Source organism: Phalacrocorax aristotelis, chromosome 7 (genome assembly GCF_949628215.1).
Source record: "Phalacrocorax aristotelis chromosome 7, bGulAri2.1, whole genome shotgun sequence".
NCBI classification, from domain to species: Eukaryota; Metazoa; Chordata; class Aves; order Suliformes; family Phalacrocoracidae; genus Phalacrocorax; species Phalacrocorax aristotelis.
Window position 1 is genome coordinate 52,678,074 of NC_134282.1, and position 16,946 is coordinate 52,695,019.

The following is a 16,946-nucleotide window of genomic DNA, read 5'->3' on the forward strand; positions in this document are numbered from 1 at the left end:
TAGAAGGCCAGAGATCGATCAATTACTTGCAAATGAAAGAGCCTTCTTAAAAGGCTCATCAGAATTTGATGTCCTCTTTCGGACAGTGCTGGTGATTTGGCACTAGGGTGAGAAACCTCAAATATTTTCCTAAATCAGACCGCATATACTGGGCCTTTAGCAAGCAGGGACATAGACTGTGTAAATTCTGACAATGACTCAATAACCTAAATGATTGGTCCCCTCCTTTATCGACTGCCAAAGGGATAAAAAATACCCCTTGAAAAGCTTCAGGGCTCTTTTCTTCGGGGTGGTGTGACGGTATCACAAGCAAGAAGCAGGTGGTTTAACAGGGGAGACTGCAATACTTGGAAGAGACACGAGGTAGCAGCACATACAACAGATTCCCTGGCACAACAGTGTCTTTGAAAGGCTTACGCTGAGTGCAGTAGAGCCCCGTCCAACCATGAGTACATCTACATTCTCCATCGTAAGGGCTGCACATTGCTCCGTTGTGGCAGTTGCATGAATGAAAGCAATCAGGGCCCCAAAAACCAGTGGGACAAGCTATGAAAATAAAAAAGATTTGTCAGCTGACAAAAAAAAAAAAAAGCGATGAAAGTGCGTTAGTGCTGCGGAGGAGCGCCGATGAAGGGAGAACCTGTGAGACACCAGCAAAGGCGGAACTTCGCACTGCAGAGCTTGGCATCGCTGCAGCGACTCCCTGACAATGACCGGTTCTTCCAAGCCAACGACTGCTCTGCACACCCAGGTGCCAACCTGCAGCCTCACCCTCGCTGTCAAGCCCCGGCACGAGGGATTTCTTCCCCGTGCAGGTCAGGCGGCAGGACCAGGCCTTTGCTGCACGTGCGCGAGGAGAATCACTGAACCGGCGACCCTCGAAACTACATTACTCTAAGTGCTCTAGCCACTCTCCCCGCCTTACCGTCATTATCAGTGAAAATAATTTAGACAGGGTTTTAAGATATGGAGGTAATTTAATTTTCTTCTTGATATTCTGGAATTCTTGCATAATAAAGCACAGATATTCATGGTTTACTTTTGCCATACAATCAACTACTAAAATTACCGCATTCATTTGAAGCACAGAGTGCTACTCAAATTATGTAAAAATGTAAAGAAAACTTCTTAGTGTATGAATTCCCTTCTACAAAATCAGATTGCTTTTGTTGATGGGGTTAATATTAAATTAAAATCCCCAGGTCTATTATATATTTCAACAAGTACAATATTAATACATTTTCAAAAGTTATTTTAAGCCTCCTTCCAAAAATGAATGCAGTAAGTTACAGTTATTAGTGCCAGACTAAAAGATCCAAAATGATGATAACCCTTCAATATAACAACTATATTTTTGCTTTAAAAAGCACTTTCCATTGCTTCCTATTAAAGACATGAATTAACAAGGCATGGTTCCCAGGAAACCTGAAAGTACAGAAATCGTGCCTATTTCCATGTATGCCATTGGCTCCAGTTCTGACGATAAATGCAAGTTTCTGGCATATGACAGACATCTCTAAAGCCAGAATGAATAGCAAAAAAACCCCTGCTATGACGTAAATCAAACAAAAGGTCACTGAACTCACACAATGTAAAGCTGAACGGGCTTTGACCTAAAGTATTCATGCTATAAGCAACCAAAAATACTTTTACAATGCCTTTGTAAGCTAGAGCTGCAGAGTCTGTTAGTGTCTCCAGAACTGGCTCTGGAGCTGGAGCTTGAATTATGTCCTTTGCAGCTCCGTCTCTCGGTCATTCCAGGTTAACTGGTGCGGAGGGAGGTCTGACCGAAATAGCTCAGGGTATGCGAGGCCAGGTTCCGACAGGAGCCTGGTGTGAGGCCAGGTTCACGTTGGGAGATTTACACTTCCTTTACGAGAAGGTAACTGAGGAAACAGTCAGGTTCCCGCTTTGTTCATCCAAAACACAAAGTAGCTACCGCCACGTCCTTCTGCCTGCTAAACTGGGAATTGTTGCTGCTGAACTGGCCTGGCTCATTCTGTAAGAAAAACCATCTTTTTTCAAGGTTAACAGAAACTAACCATCATTTCCCAATTACATGGCTAAATATAATGAAGAAACCGTGGAGCCTTCTGTCTTTTTTTTTTCTTTTTTTCTTTTTTTTTTTTTCAATTTTTGAGTGACAGCAATATTCTGCCTGTGGAAGACATACAATAAAAGTAAAATTACAGCCGTCTGTTTTTATCCGATTCCTACTTTATCACTTGAAGTTTAATATATTTTACTCTGGAATGCTGTCTAATATGCTAGTTGTATCCTGAATATGAAGTAACATTTCTGAATGATAGGATATTGCTTCCCTCTGTGATCTATCTTCAATTAAGGGATGCTCTCAGGAAATGACACTTTGGGATCAGCAAATGCCAATCTTCTACCTGGGTAATTTTGAAGAAAAAATCCTCTATCCCTCAAAGCCCACATTGACTTTTACAATTAAATTACATTTAATGGAAATATTTCAGCTGCCTAATTTCTCAATTCTGGGGACTTGGTACATGAAAACATTTACTGGTTAATAATTTCTAATGTAATAGCTGAAAGAAAATGATTTCAAAAAATAAATAAAAGAGAATCCAGCTAGAAATTAAAAGGGAGCATGGAGGCTTCTTTTCTGATAAGAGTTTGTGACCTCCCGTTCCTGTAATAGAAGCTAGTAATGGCTTCTGCAAATTCCAAATGCAGAAACTAATTCAAGCCAAAGCTAACTTAGATTAATTAAAAGAAATAAGCTATAAAGAGAGTACGGCACTGGCTGCTGTTAATACTTCAGGGATTTCCCCAGAATCTGTCTCTAACTTTCAGAAAACACTAAACAGGAAAATATGTTATTTTAAAGCGGAGGTGGAAAAATAACACTTTGCTTACTCTGGGAGCAGTCTGTCCCTATCCAGCCTGGAAAACACTGGCACGATCCATCAATAGGATTGCACGTCCCGTTCTCGGTGCACTGACAGACCTCGGCACAGTTCTTCCCGTATTTTCCACTGGGGCAGACTGAAAATATAAGGCAGTTTACTGAAGGCTCTTCATAATGAGTAAGAGGAAGTCATAGGACTTAACATTTAGCAGTTAGAGAAAAAAGTAATTACAGCATTTTTCTTTGCTGAAGCCAAATGGGCAAAATTCTTCTGGAAAGAAAGGGAAGGCAGAAAGTATTCAAGTTCATTTTGTTTGCTTACATCCCAGGCATAAAAACAACAGGAAAAAGTCATCTTGGAATCCGTTTTTCTGCTGGCAAATGAATCTAACATAGTTAGACGATTACAATTATTGAAAGGCATTATGGAAGGATGAAAAGAGGAGAGACAAAACAGGGAGTAACGGTTATTGGGAGAGGAAGAGAACAATAAAGTTGAGGAGAATTCAAAGAGCAGCAGCAAACACAAGTAAGTGCCTAGAAGGGATTGATCCGGGGACTTGGCCAAGGGGGTGCCTTGGCGCAAGCCCTGAAATAGGGATCCACACTGGCTCAGAGGATTACAACTTCAACAATGAGAACAAGAAAAACAGGAAAGGAACATTTGAGGCTAAATATCAGCCTAGTGAAGAAGTCTCAAGAAGATGGAGGGCACTGGGGACTCTTACTTTCAGGTCTGTCGCTAGAACATATTGTACGACTGATAATGACAGTAAAAATGGACCAAAAGCTGCAAACCTTACTGCCTGATGTGATGGCCTGGCGTACTAGCCAGGGTATTGCACTAGGAGGCCAGTGCCCATGTAATGACTGGTGGCAGATGAGCTTGCAAGGAGAGACTGAAAGAGCTGTAGTCCTTTCCTCTGCTATCCCACCAGCACCACAAAATGCACCATGCACGACGCAGCACTGCAGTATGGGGTACGCTAGTGTACCTACCTCATCACTGTCCTGATTCCTTCTGGATCAAATGGTGGTGAGGGAAGAAGATGCCCTTTGCCACTAAATACACTAGGTTTTGCTAAAGATCAGCTTTCAGCAATGTTGATGGGAGGCAGGCTCCCAGCACCTCACAGAATCCAATCATGCAAGTGGAGAGTAAACCAGGAGCAAGACTACTCCTTCCGTAAGTATTTTTACCATATAAGCCTGGAGGAAGACTACTCCCACAAATAAATCACATATCCGATCGGTAAAATGTCATGCTTGTCCTTTGGCATCGGTCCAGCTATTCATCTCCAGCACCCTTTGCTCTAGTAAGTGTTCAGTTAGGTTTGCGAATGGTGGTTTCCATATATTATATATACACGTTCAACCGAGAGTCGTTAAACAGTTATGCTGCATCCTGACAAAATCAGGCTCTATTCCTGTGGGTCCGCCCAGCTTACTCCTGAAGTTGGAAGAAAAGAAACTCCGTAATTTTTTTTCAGTGTTATCTTGTAACAGACTAAGCCCAGTGACATAAAACTAATAGACACGTAGATCTTCAACCTCCCACCAAATTATTGGAAATCTTTAACGTTAAGGTTGATGGAGAGCTCTGCTCAGTAATGAATGAAATGTTTAATTTCTGTGCTCTTATTGGCTGTGTTCCCTGACAAAAACAGATGTATTTTCAAAACAAGATAAAACATAGAGTCCGTCTTTGCAAAGAACGTAACAAATGGAGTCGGACTTGTATCCTGGTAAATAATAGTGATGTCAAAAAAGTGATTAAGGCACTTCAATGAATTATGCAACAGTTTTACTACTTCAGCCATTCTCACTTTCTCATATGTAGTCTCTGCAGGTGACCTCAATCTATCCTGACTGTGAATCAGTCGCAGACCGAGATCCTGAGCTGATTCATTTGTTTTTGTACAATACGCCACCCTCTACTCCCACTATGGCAGAAACCTATGGCATACTATTGTTTTCTGCTTGCATTTATATATTCTATGGACTTATCTGTAGGAGTGGATAAAGTTGGGTTTGGCTTTCAAATTATGTGCTAAACAGAATCGTTCTCTAACTGAAAAGAGATAAAACTAAACAGAATATACAGGCACAATGAAAAGAACAATAGTCAGACACAAAGAGAAAGAGAAGGGAAGAAAAGCCCTCGCATCACAGCAAAAGCAAAAACTAAAATGATCTGTCAGCCTAGGTTCTCATACATGCTACACCGTTATTCAGTTCTGATGCTCTACATAGAGCGGTGCAATGCAATATTTTTATTGCATCTTTAAGATGGAGACAGATAACATCACCTAAATGAAGGCTGGATTTTTCATACGTACAAAAAAATAGCTCTCAAAAGACTTACTTAAAATAGGAGCTGCTAAGCACTGCAACATGGAATACTAATGAATCAGGAAAAGATTTGTGATCCAAACACCGATGCTGACAAAGGCAACATACTTGATAAAAGAAATGCTTCGGTTCCACACAGTGAGAGCTGGGGGCGGGGTTCCTGCCATGTGAGCACCTCTCAGCTCAGTGAAACAGTATGATGCCCTCCAGAATGCCAACGCAGAAGGACTACAAAACCGATCCTGCCGAAATGGCTGTTCTCATTAACTGAAGTAACCTCGCTGTGGATTGACACGGTGACTCTCTTGTAAAGGTGTGAGATCCAAACAGAAGCCCTTTTTCAAATGTCTCAAACATTTTTAAACAAAGTTGTGAGGTAAGGACTAATACCTCTTTCTTCAGGAGCAATCTGATTGTACAATGCAGACAGCGATGTTAATTAGCTGTAAAAGCTCTGAAGTGGGACTCTGAAAGTCCCTGTGGGATGTCAGGTGTGTTCTAGCAGCGATAACAAGTTATTATCAATCCATCTTCTACATGATTGTGAAAGATATTCATAAAACAGCTGCTTAGCTGTTTGCTGCTCCGAACCCTTAGCACAACCACGCCAACCCGTGCAATTTCGGGGGTCACACAGCTCCTCGCATGTGCGTGCTGCTGATGGCAGCTGATGGCAGAACGTTCGTACTGCCAGTAAAGAGGCGGCACAAGGAGATGAAAATTCAGAAGTGAAATCTTCGTTTCACGTTTTTCTAATGAAAAACATTAATTAGCACTTTTCTTTCTACAAAATAAAGTTACATGCTAACTCATTATGACAAACTGCAACACAAATTGATTTTAATTAGGACATGAATATTTTAAAATTAATTTGCTGGATAGATCAACGTTTCAAAGTAAAACCAGAAGTGCTGAACATCTAAGCAAAAATAAAATAGTTTTCTTAAGAGGATAATTAGCCCTGCTTACACTTTGAAATCTGGCTAACTTTTCACATAAAACGGACAAATCCACCGAAATATGTTCATTTTAATAAATTAATTGGTATAATGTTTAGTTGACTATATAGCACCGGAAAAAGAAAACACGGTTATACTTAATCTGTGTTTAATGATTTTGCATAAGTGCTGTCTGCAATTTCTAACTTACTGAAAAGCAGGTCATTAAAAAGTGTTAGTTCTATTTTGACAGGGACGGTGACTTCACAAGGGCAGCGGCCATTACAAATAATCTCTTTTAAATCTCTATGTAGAAAATGCCCACAGTAGTATGCAATAACTGAGGCTCTGCAGAATACTGCGATGGTTTTGTTGGCATTTTTAGGATAAAACTGAAAAAGAAACCTGTGGTTAAGAGCGGAATAACTTTCAAAGGTACAGAAAGGTCATGGACATTAGGGGGAGTTGAAGCTACTCTTCAGCTGTGAAAATTAACTCACTTTCCCTGCCTCATTGCAAATTTTTCTGTCTCCGGTACCTGTGTTTGGGTGCACATGATTTTAGCTATTCCCAGTCATGTCCTGAAGCATGTACATAAGGTTCCATGCGTGTTTGGGCTGGTGTACCTGAGCCGGCCTTTACCTCAACTGGTATCTACACCTCCTGCTGAAAAAGAGTGTGTGAAGGTGCCATCGACATTTAGGATATGATAGGTTTAGCAGAAAGGAAAATGAAACCATGGGATGGCTGCTACATTTACAGCAGGTGTCTCATTCCATATTCATTTCAACACAGAGCCGCCAACCTGTTTTATTTATGAAAGCAGGAGAGCAGGAGCATATAATATTTACAAAAGGGTGACTAAGTACCTATTTGCATTTTCTCTCTGAAGTAAAGAATTTCTTGTGATCTAAGCTGCTGAAACATGGGAAAAAGGCAGGAACCTTGTGATCAGTCTTTCTGCAAAGTCACAGACACAGAAACTTAGGGAAGAAGGTGGCATGTGGGGGCCTTGGGCTCAGTACCTTGGTTGCAGAGAGCGCCAAAGAATCCAGGCAAGCAATCGCAGTGTCCGGACACGTGGTGACAAGGCCCGCTGCTGTGCACACACTGAGGGCATGGCTGACTGCAGTGGTGTCCGTAAAAGCCAGGGGGACAAACTGAAGAGAAAACAAAATAAGCTGTCACAGGTTTTCAGAAGATTTCTCATCACTGAGAGCTTGAGCATTCTCTCTCTGTCTTAATCTCAAATCAATATTTCTTAAGTTATAAAACCACCATTTTGTGAACAGCTGAAATTACGAAGCCTGTTGGATTATTCCACAATTAATTATTAATAAATTAATTAAAATAAATTATATTAAAATAAATAATAAATTAATTAAAATTAAAAAGTTAATTAAAAAACACAATTAATAATGTGCGAGCTCTGAGTAAAACTGCTCCTGTGGTTCAAACATTCACACCATCCTACCTCATGTAGGCCCTTGGCTATTTAATAATACAGCCAAGCTCTTTCAGCAGCCTGTCTCCCTCAAGACACTCATTTGAGTCTCTCTAGCCTGCTCCAGCTAACTCTTTTACAAAACATGGGAGTTTAAGATGTTCAAGACCTCATAGCCCACTGGCAGGTATGGTTAATAACACATACTCCAAAGCTTTTAAGATAGGTAGGAAGAGAAACACTCACACACGTGTACAGGCAACAAAAACTCAGAATGCCATTTCCTTTGGAAATTAAGCTAAGAAATCAGAGAAGGCGGATTAGGAAACTCTCGATATTTTACATCTAAACAGCTATGTCAAAAGCTGATTTCTAAACATATTAGGTGCAATACCTGTGTCCAACTGGGACAGTCACTTTATACATGCCATTGCAGGAGCAGCATCCATCAGTGATGAACAGAATCTAAAAATGGTAATTACGGTAACAGCATACAAAATCACCTGATTTGCATCAGTAATCACATCCAATAGCTGCGAAAACTTGTCATGAACTGTGTACTTCATTTGCTTAAAACCTGGATTGAAATTATTATAGAACTTGTACATAGGGTATAGTGCCAGGATTGTGGCTCAGTATCGTTTATAAATGCGTATTGTCACTTCTAAGCACACATAGAATGAAAAACCATCCACTGTCCAAGCATTGAATGCGATAGATAAGCACAAAGAAATGTTAAATTGCAGTAAGTAACTGTAAAAATGACTTTATATGTTTTTATTTTTACTCCTGTGATTCTCTGTTATATGGTCCTGTCTCAGTGGTTACTATATCATGTCCATTCCATTTCTTCACCGAATGAGAATTTTTCTCTTGGTCTATATGTTCACAGAGGGTGTCAGGTTCTTACACTACTGCAGATTTCCAGCTGGAACTTAGCTGACAGGTTTGTTGATGGTGCACTAGCTATAAAACAACTTGGATCATTCCTGGAGACATTTCTGCAGACCTAAGAGCAGTAAACTATCCCGGTGTCTCATGTAATCCTGATTACACAGACAGAACAAGCTGGCTGAGTGTCATCTCCGGTACTGCCCTTTACAGGCTAAATTTTGTTTCTAAATGAATTTCCAAGAGAAAAATGGGAATGATTCTGAGAACAAACTTAGCAGGCTGAAGCTACCTTCACCTACAGAGGTGTCCTCTTCACAAGGTAGTCTTGAGCCTGAATCTTGCAGAAGAGGTCGGAGCAAGCTGAATTCCCTGGCTGTACGTGCAAGAGAGGCATTTCAGCCACACAAGGCAACAGCAGAAGCAGCCACAGAACCCTGTGCTGTCACCCCAGTGGGGAGGAACATTTCTCCACATTAGGTCCTCAGCAAATGTCCTCAGGGAGCAGCCTGATTACCAGAGTTGCAAGCTGGGGGACATGGTTTGCCTCTTGTAGCCTACATGCCATCATCTGATAAAACTAAGCTGTTTTTTTCATCTCAGAAAGGTCAGAAACTATTAACTTCTGGAAGTTTCGCACTCTTAGGGTTTTGAATTTGTAAAACAATTTCTTCCCCAATTCCCTGAAGCTCCAAGCACCACATTTTAGCCTTGGAGAGTGGTTTTACAGCTATATAGATATGCTGAAGCACCTGGAAATTGGGGTTTATAATGGAAATGCTTATAGGCCATTAACTACAGCAGTGCTAGAGGTCATTGTTATAATGGCTTTAAATAAAAACTGTCACCTACAAATTATTTTTAGAGACGAGTGTGTTCTAGTGTCAAGTGTAACTGGTAAAATCAAAGGGGATGTATGTACTGGGCATGCAGAATGTCTTACAGGAAGAACGAGCTGTTGCAGAAAAGAAAGACAAATCCATTTCTTGTTTACACCGGAAGAAGGCTGCGTGTAGTCTGAATCAGTGAATAAGGGTCCCTAAGGGGCAAATGCAGCTTCCCAGATAAAGCAAATGAGAGGATTTTTATCTCCTTGGCACATTTTAATATGTAGCAGCAGAGCATCAGACAGGAGCTATTTCAGGCTGCTGTGTCTCTTTCTGGCATATAAGAAAACACTGTCTTGTTATTTTGATAGGCAACGCTCATCCACTTGTCATTGTGTGATGGGTCGTACCTCACTGTTAATAGGGACCCTGTAGCTTGCCACCACTTAACTGCAAATCTGGTTTTGCCCAGATCCTGCCAAGTTTGGTATGCAAAGGTGTTCCTCCTTCTTTCAGGTCACCTGTGACCTCCAGGTGCTGTGGAAGGCCAGAAGAGGAAACACAAGGCACAACTCAATGCAGTAGAGTCTTGACTTCTTGATCAAAAAGTATTTTTTCAGGCTAGCTTTTGCCCTCAGGAAGCCATGAGCTAAAGCAGCTCAGAAACCTGTGGCTCTGGCTGTCTCGTGTCATAAATGAGCATTGCTAATGCTTTGCCACCACAGCTATGGAAAATCTTACTTCTCTGGCACAAGGGTCCTCTGTATCCTGGTGCGCAGTCACAGGTGCCGTCCTCTGGGGAGCAGGATCCCCCGTTCTCACAGTTACAGGAGATGGAACAGTTTGGTCCCCAGCGGCCCTGGGAGCATACATTGTCACAGTGGATGCCTAAAAATGTAAAAGCACACGTTAAGTTTCACACAGCTCACTCTGTTCATTGATCAAAGAAATGTTTGGCTGGACTGATACCTCACAGTATATCAGACAGCAAACAAAGGAGCCTGGAAAGGAAATAGCTATCCTTTTATCTGCTTAATAAAGTGAAAATTAAGAAAATGCCAAAGAGGTGAATTCTGTAGGTGTTAGTGGGCTCCTGATCAGTCCTTAGCACCGTTAAAGAAACTCTGCATGTCATCTGGGAGATGAAGGTCAGGAATTGCTTTAAAGTCACAAAATATCTCAAATAGCCAGGCTGGAAATACGCAGTTGATTGAAGCCTGATTACTTAACTGTGGTGAATTGGAAGACCAAGATCAAAAGAAAAATCAGGGTTCTGGAAAAACATGTGCAGTGTTTGGATTCTTGAACATATGTAGATTCAGTTCTACGCTGACGCTGTGTATTGTTCTCTTCCTGGCTTGGGGTTATTATGCACATTCCCCATATCCACCCAGAGCTCTCCGAGTTCTGTGTTAATGAACCGAGTTCTGATCTAGCAAGTGGCCATATGTGGGCACAGGCCGATCATCTGCATGTTAAATGGAGACTGAGACCTGCCAATCCAGCTCCCAGTGATTCCCAGGGTTGTTGTTTGATATTTATTATTATGAAAAGTGAAGCTTGGAAACACTGAAAGAAGCACACAGCCAGAAAGCTTAACATGAGGCTTCTGGCATTGTTTCAACCGGTTTTGTTTTAACTGGTGACTTTTAAAAACACCCTTGTGCCATGGCTTGTCACACATAAACGGAATCTAAGGATTTGATCCTGCACACCATTACTTGTCTGAGAGGCTTTTACTCCACTGGGATGAGACAGTACCAATACCTGCAATTAGCAGAGCTATTTGCATGATCAAGGGCTCCATGGATTGAGGAAGGTTTGCGGGATCATGAACTAAGAGAGACATTAAGCACTGCCAGCTGCAGGGAGTGGCATTAGCAGTAGCACGCTGTAGATACTGATAACAACGGAAAAAATGAATCACAGGCTGGCTTGAAAATCTTCCCAACATTACCACACCGGGTGCCTTACAACTGCGCCACCAAGATTTGATGGCATACACATGCCCTCGCTACCCTTTCAACATGAGGATGTTCTTTATCATCCATGCACATGTCCCCACTGCATAATGGGATAAATGGAGGCAGGGGCTCTGAGACCCCCAGCCTCAGCCAGAGGTTGGATTAGTGCATCACTAAGGAGAAATACAACCCCAAGTAATTTCCTCCACCTCTGATAACTTCATCTGGATGCTACAGGTAATGGACTGTATTTCTGAAGCTGTGATCTGTACAGCCACCAAACTTTGAGGATTATTAAATCAGCTGAAAGTCATTATAAACACACTTACAGTGCAGTTTCAAGTTGGTTTTATAAATCTCTGAACTTAATACAGTAAGAAATACTGCAGAGCCAAAATTTCCCTTTTCTGAAGATTAATCACACAATTATAATGTCCCTTCCTAGAAAATCTTAACCAAGTCTGGCAAAAGTACAGTTTGAAACGGGGTTTCTAGTAATGCATGATCATAGCTTTATTTATAAAGAGGCATGGTCTGTGCTGTTAGAGCTTAATAAAAAACACATTAAAATACAGCATAAACATAATACAGGCTCAACTCCTTAATATCTAAGTAAATAAATCTGAAAAAAAGGAATGCAAAAAGAGACAAGGAACATTTGTATTAGTAAAATCAAGAAAAACTATTATTTTAATAGTCTTCCCTACTCTTTTTGAAATCAAATATACCTTGGATTACTTAAACAGTAAATGCTTTGTCTGTGCATTTATGTAACACGTCTACAGTACTCTGTAATGAAAAAGTCATACAATAAACGGTAAATAAATAAATGCATTTTGTATTTATACATACATATATATGATAATTTATAGTTTTGAGAGACTCACTGCAAGCTCCCAGAAATTAAATTCAGACACAAATGTAGAAAAAATGTGTATCTTCTCCTCCTGAATGCAGCATTAAAAATACAATTTTCTCATTGTGAATGGGCTATTTATAAACGGAGACAATTAAGCAGCATTATTTCTCATCTCTTTTGGCAAAGTTTGGGAAAGAATGACATTGACTCTTTTCTCTTGAAAGGTAGCTGAATTAGAATGCCACGGCTGTTCTTCGCAGCAGCAAAGTCCTTCCTTTAGTAATGAATAATGAGGGATATCTTCCCGCTCCTAACGAAGGCAATGAGTCATTGTGAAGCCGATTCTTGTACAAAATGTAAAGGGGGGAAAAGGAAACCTTCTAGAAGACACCGATACACATTACAGCAGTTATTTATTTATAAAGTTTCAGAAGACAACCAAGAAGGGGCCACCATCAATTCTTTTTGCTTTATATTACTCTAAGTTAATTCTCAAGGAAGGCTTCATTTTTGGAGGCTCCTACACACCCTGAGTTGCAAATGTAAACAAGAAGTTAGAATTGCATCTGGACATGTGTGTCTTATGGAATTGCGCTAAAAAAAAGCCCCTTAATTTTACAATCCCCTAGCTTGACAGCATATGAGGGGGGAGCCCGTCCCTCCCAGCTATTTTACAATCGCAGTCAGTGAAGCAGCAAGCTTCTTCAACGTGAAAATTTAATATTTACTTAGGAACTTGCTGATGAACATTTCTGATAAGCAATTAGTTTCCAGTTTCCAGAAATATAAAAAATGCTGAAGTTGACACATCTCTGTATTACCTCATGTTACAACCACAGATTCCTAAATTATGAACAAATTCCTTGTTTTGCAAGCATGATGTAGGAATTAGAAAGACAACTATCAGGAGGAGAAGTCCTTGAAGCTGCAGGAAGCAGATCTATACATAAACTCTATTGCCTAGATACCAGGAAATTATCTTACTGCCTGAGGCTGTGGTTCACAACTGCAGATACCAGTATGAAATTACAATTCCAAGACCTTCTTAAACAATGTTCTGGGGGTGAACTGTAAATGAAATTCTCATAACTTACGTAAAATTATAGTTATCCTCTGTATGTGGGCAAAGCATATTTGTACTCTCATGCTGTAATCCAGAGCCAAGGTAAGAGCAGAGTCCACTGTGGGTTTTAATTCAGCCTGTGAAACAGCAGCCACAAAACCTCCATGTCCCGGAGTGGATTCAGGGTACTGGATTCCTGCAGACACTGTCTGCTCTCCAGTAGGATTTCCTCTGCTGACTTCGGACTGCTCTGACACAGAATTTAGCTGACAGTCCCAGGAGTGGCTTCGCTCCCCCTTCCCCACACCATCTTCCTCTGCACACACAGTGGGTAGGAAAACCAGTACTAATCGGCTGAATTGCTGCTGTGTATGCTGTGAAAAACACAATCTGGAATGAACTTAACCCACCAGAGCAGTCGTGACTGCGCTCTTTTAAGGGACAACTACATGGGAGAGCTGTTCCAAGCTCTTTCTCCTTATGGGCCCTTCCAGGAGAGTTTGCTACCAAGTGGCAAAACAGCTGCTGTCGGGGACGTTGGGAGTATCTGGCGCAACTCAAGTACAGGCTTCCCGAGGGTGAAGCAGTCGGGTTGTGCAGGGATCTTCCAACGCAGAGCTGAAGACGGTATCTTGATAAAGGAAAGCAGCAGGGATAGAGGTAGAGGAGGAAGTGTGTCTGGCAAGAGCACTGGCTGACAGAAACTCATTGAGTCACATATGTTGAATGGTAATAATATATATCCTATATTGTAGTGCAGTTCTGCTGCAGAGTGGCTAGGGAGGTGTGTGTCTGGTGACTTGATGATAAGCTTGTGTCTGGCTTACATGGAGCAGTGTAAATTTATACCAGATGAAGTCAGTTCTTTGTATTAAAATTTACAAATTGGGCTGTGAAAGATCCAGCTAACACCCACACAACCATCGTGAAAAAGAGCAAGGAAAAGGAAAAAAAAAAAAAACCCAAGCCATGCAACTGGGATGTAAGGCATCTATTGAAGAGCTCCTTCATATACTGTTTCCATTAATAATCTTCAATGGCTTCAATAAAAGTTTGTCAAAGTAATGCAGATTTAGTACTGCCCGTAACTATATCACACTGAAGCACTGCAGAGGGGGAAATTCCTGAAAGCCAGACATAAGACGAACTCCCTTTTTTCCCTCTCCAGCTTGTGCAATTGCACTCATGCTTGGGGATTACGTCTCTAGCTCTTAATAAAGCCTGCCATTGTTTTTCTGCCTTGTCTCTAGATAGTTGGATACTAATACTCCAACCACAATAGAAGAGCAAAAATGGATGGAATAATGAGAACCAGTGGCCTAGTTTTGACCACTGCTATCCCCCTGACAGTAGCCTGTGCAGCAGGACCTGCATGCTGCCCAGCATCTAATTATTTTTCAGGGACATAGGAATTTGATAAATTATAGTATGTAGCTCCCTTCCCCCACGTACTTTAATTTTACATCTACCAGTGTACAACTATAATTATTTCTCTGAATAAGATCTTCAGCTTTTTTTTTCCCCCCAATAGTCACAATCTAAAGACAGATGCAACATCAATTAGCAATGACAGGAATGATTTCAGCAGACATTCGGATCCAACACAAACACTGTGCTCTCCTTCACCTGTCTTTCAACATGACATGAAGTCATAATAATCTCTTATTTCTGGCATTTGAATAGCTTTGGGAAGAACTGCTTTTTATGCCTAAATAGGCATTGGATTTATGCAGGCAATACAGTGGAGGCCTGAAGTTTGGTGAGTCACGCTTGGCTTTGATCTGGACTACCTGGTAGCTTTTGTCTTCGGCAACACTAATTCTTAGTGGTGGTTTGCCTACCTGTTGGCACAGTATGTAACGGCAAAACCACAACAGCGGCAATACCGCTTCAATAGCGGAACATAGCCTAATGATTATAGCTGCAAGGCTATTTTAGAGGAGTAATTGCAGAAAGTGGGCCAGCAAGCACTTGGTCGTACTGAAAAGAGGTATGGGAATGTATCACTGAATGTGATCTCTAAATTGGGCTGCTCCTCAGGCAATACCACCCCTCTGGCCTCAGTCATGCGGGACTGTCCTGCCTGCAGCCACCCCTTCGGCAGCGGTAGCACGTCCCCCACCAGCCCTGGAGGGTTCCTAGGAGTGTGGTTGTCCTGCCAGGGTCACAGCCAGAGTTACTGAGGTCACCTGGACGTCTTGTCTTGGCCTCCTAATTCATATGTTTATTTCTGATAATGATTTCTATGATCATACATTCACATTTTCTTTAACCTTATTCTCTTCTCTTTCCCCAGTACTCTTACCACTGTTACACTTACGTTTTCCCTATAAATTCTATTTAAATCAGCTTTGTATTTGAGATTAGATTGGCGTGCTTTCCTAAGTAGTAAATATTTTGCTGCTTCAGTCTATAAAAGGTAAAAGAAAATTCAATAGGAACATAAGAAAGAACTGTCCGATTCGCTCCAGTTCGGCTGTTCAGAAGGTGTTATGACAGCATACGAACAAGAGTTCATAAAGAATACCTGATGCTTTTCTATCACTTTTTACATGTTCGTATTTATTCCTACCTGAGGCAAACCCTGAAGTATTTGAGTCAGATCCAGTCAGAAACACTACTGTACAATTTGTGACAGCTCAGCATTTAAGGATCCTGAAGAACGAGAAAATCTGCTTGGGGAGGGCAGCGGATAGAAGAAAACATAAAGGGATCTCTCATAAAATTAAATGGAAACATTAAGAATTGATGGCTGCTCATCCAGTCTGCAAATAAGCTATTTTTTTTTTTATATAGTGAAACTATTCAACAGAGATAACAGCAGCCACATTCACATTATCTATGAACTTCTCTGGTGTTCTCAAAGTGTTTTTCTAACAGTGAATTTTTTTCTCATTTTTGTGGTGGAGCCCTCACTTACCTTGCTAAGCATTGCTCACCAGTGGGCTTCAGAGGGACGACTCGGAGAGGGGGAAGAGCATCTTTGGTCATAGGGTTGCCAGGTTGGTGAAGAGGGCTTTAAGCTCAAGTTGCCAGGGGAAGGGAACCTCAATCCATCCCACTCCTACCAGTTTGATGCCAGCGGCAGCAATAGATGCCCAGAGCCTGGAGAAGGATCACAGGTCAGCAGGAGAGCAGCTGAAGAGCAGCACAAAGGAATTGCAGCCCCTCCAGCCAGGAAGCCAGCTTCATCGGGGAGCCCAGCTTAAATGCCTCTATGCAAACACGCAGAGCATGGGGAATCAACAAGAGGACTTAGAGACGTGCACACGTCTGCAGGGCTGTGATCTTACTGGCATCAGGAGATGTGGTGGGATGGCTCCTGTAACTGGAGTGTTGGAATGGAAGGATACAGGCTCTTTAGGGCTGTCACCCTCTATGTGACCAGCTGGAGTGCGTGGAGCTCCACCTGGGGATGGATGAGCCACCGGAGAGCTTATGGGTTGGGACTGAAGGGAGGGCAGGGACAGGTGACATTATAGTGGGGGTCTGCTACAGGTCACCCAACAAGGAAGACTGAGTGGATGAGGCCCTCTATAGACAGATAGGAGCAGCCTCACATTCACAAGCCCTGGTCCTCATGGGAGACTTCAACCACCCTGATATCTGTTGGAAGGACAACACAGCAATCCATGAGGTTCCTGGAATGCGTTGATGATAACTTCCTTCTCCAAGTGACAGAGGAGCCAACAAGGAGAGGTGCTATGCTGGACCTTGTTCTCACCAACAA

At 41.7% G+C, this 16,946-nt stretch overlaps 1 protein-coding gene across 6 annotated transcripts in view; it reads right to left on the reverse strand.

The window, feature by feature from the left end:
- The window catches only part of MEGF11 (multiple EGF like domains 11), a 312,524-nt gene that overhangs the window by 37,842 nt on the left and 257,736 nt on the right, over positions 1 to 16,946 (reverse strand). For all 6 annotated transcript variants that reach the window (XR_012661768.1, XM_075100751.1, XM_075100754.1 and 3 more), the window contains exons 16-19: positions 10,072 to 10,218; positions 7,194 to 7,328; positions 2,887 to 3,015; positions 418 to 546 (exon numbers count right to left, since the gene is read on the reverse strand). Coding sequence is in view for 5 of the 6 variants with exons in the window: in XM_075100751.1 (XP_074956852.1) it covers positions 418 to 546; positions 2,887 to 3,015; positions 7,194 to 7,328; positions 10,072 to 10,218 (540 nt within the window). In the remaining variant the exon portion in view is untranslated. The remainder of the gene's footprint in view (positions 1 to 417; positions 547 to 2,886; positions 3,016 to 7,193; positions 7,329 to 10,071; positions 10,219 to 16,946) is intronic.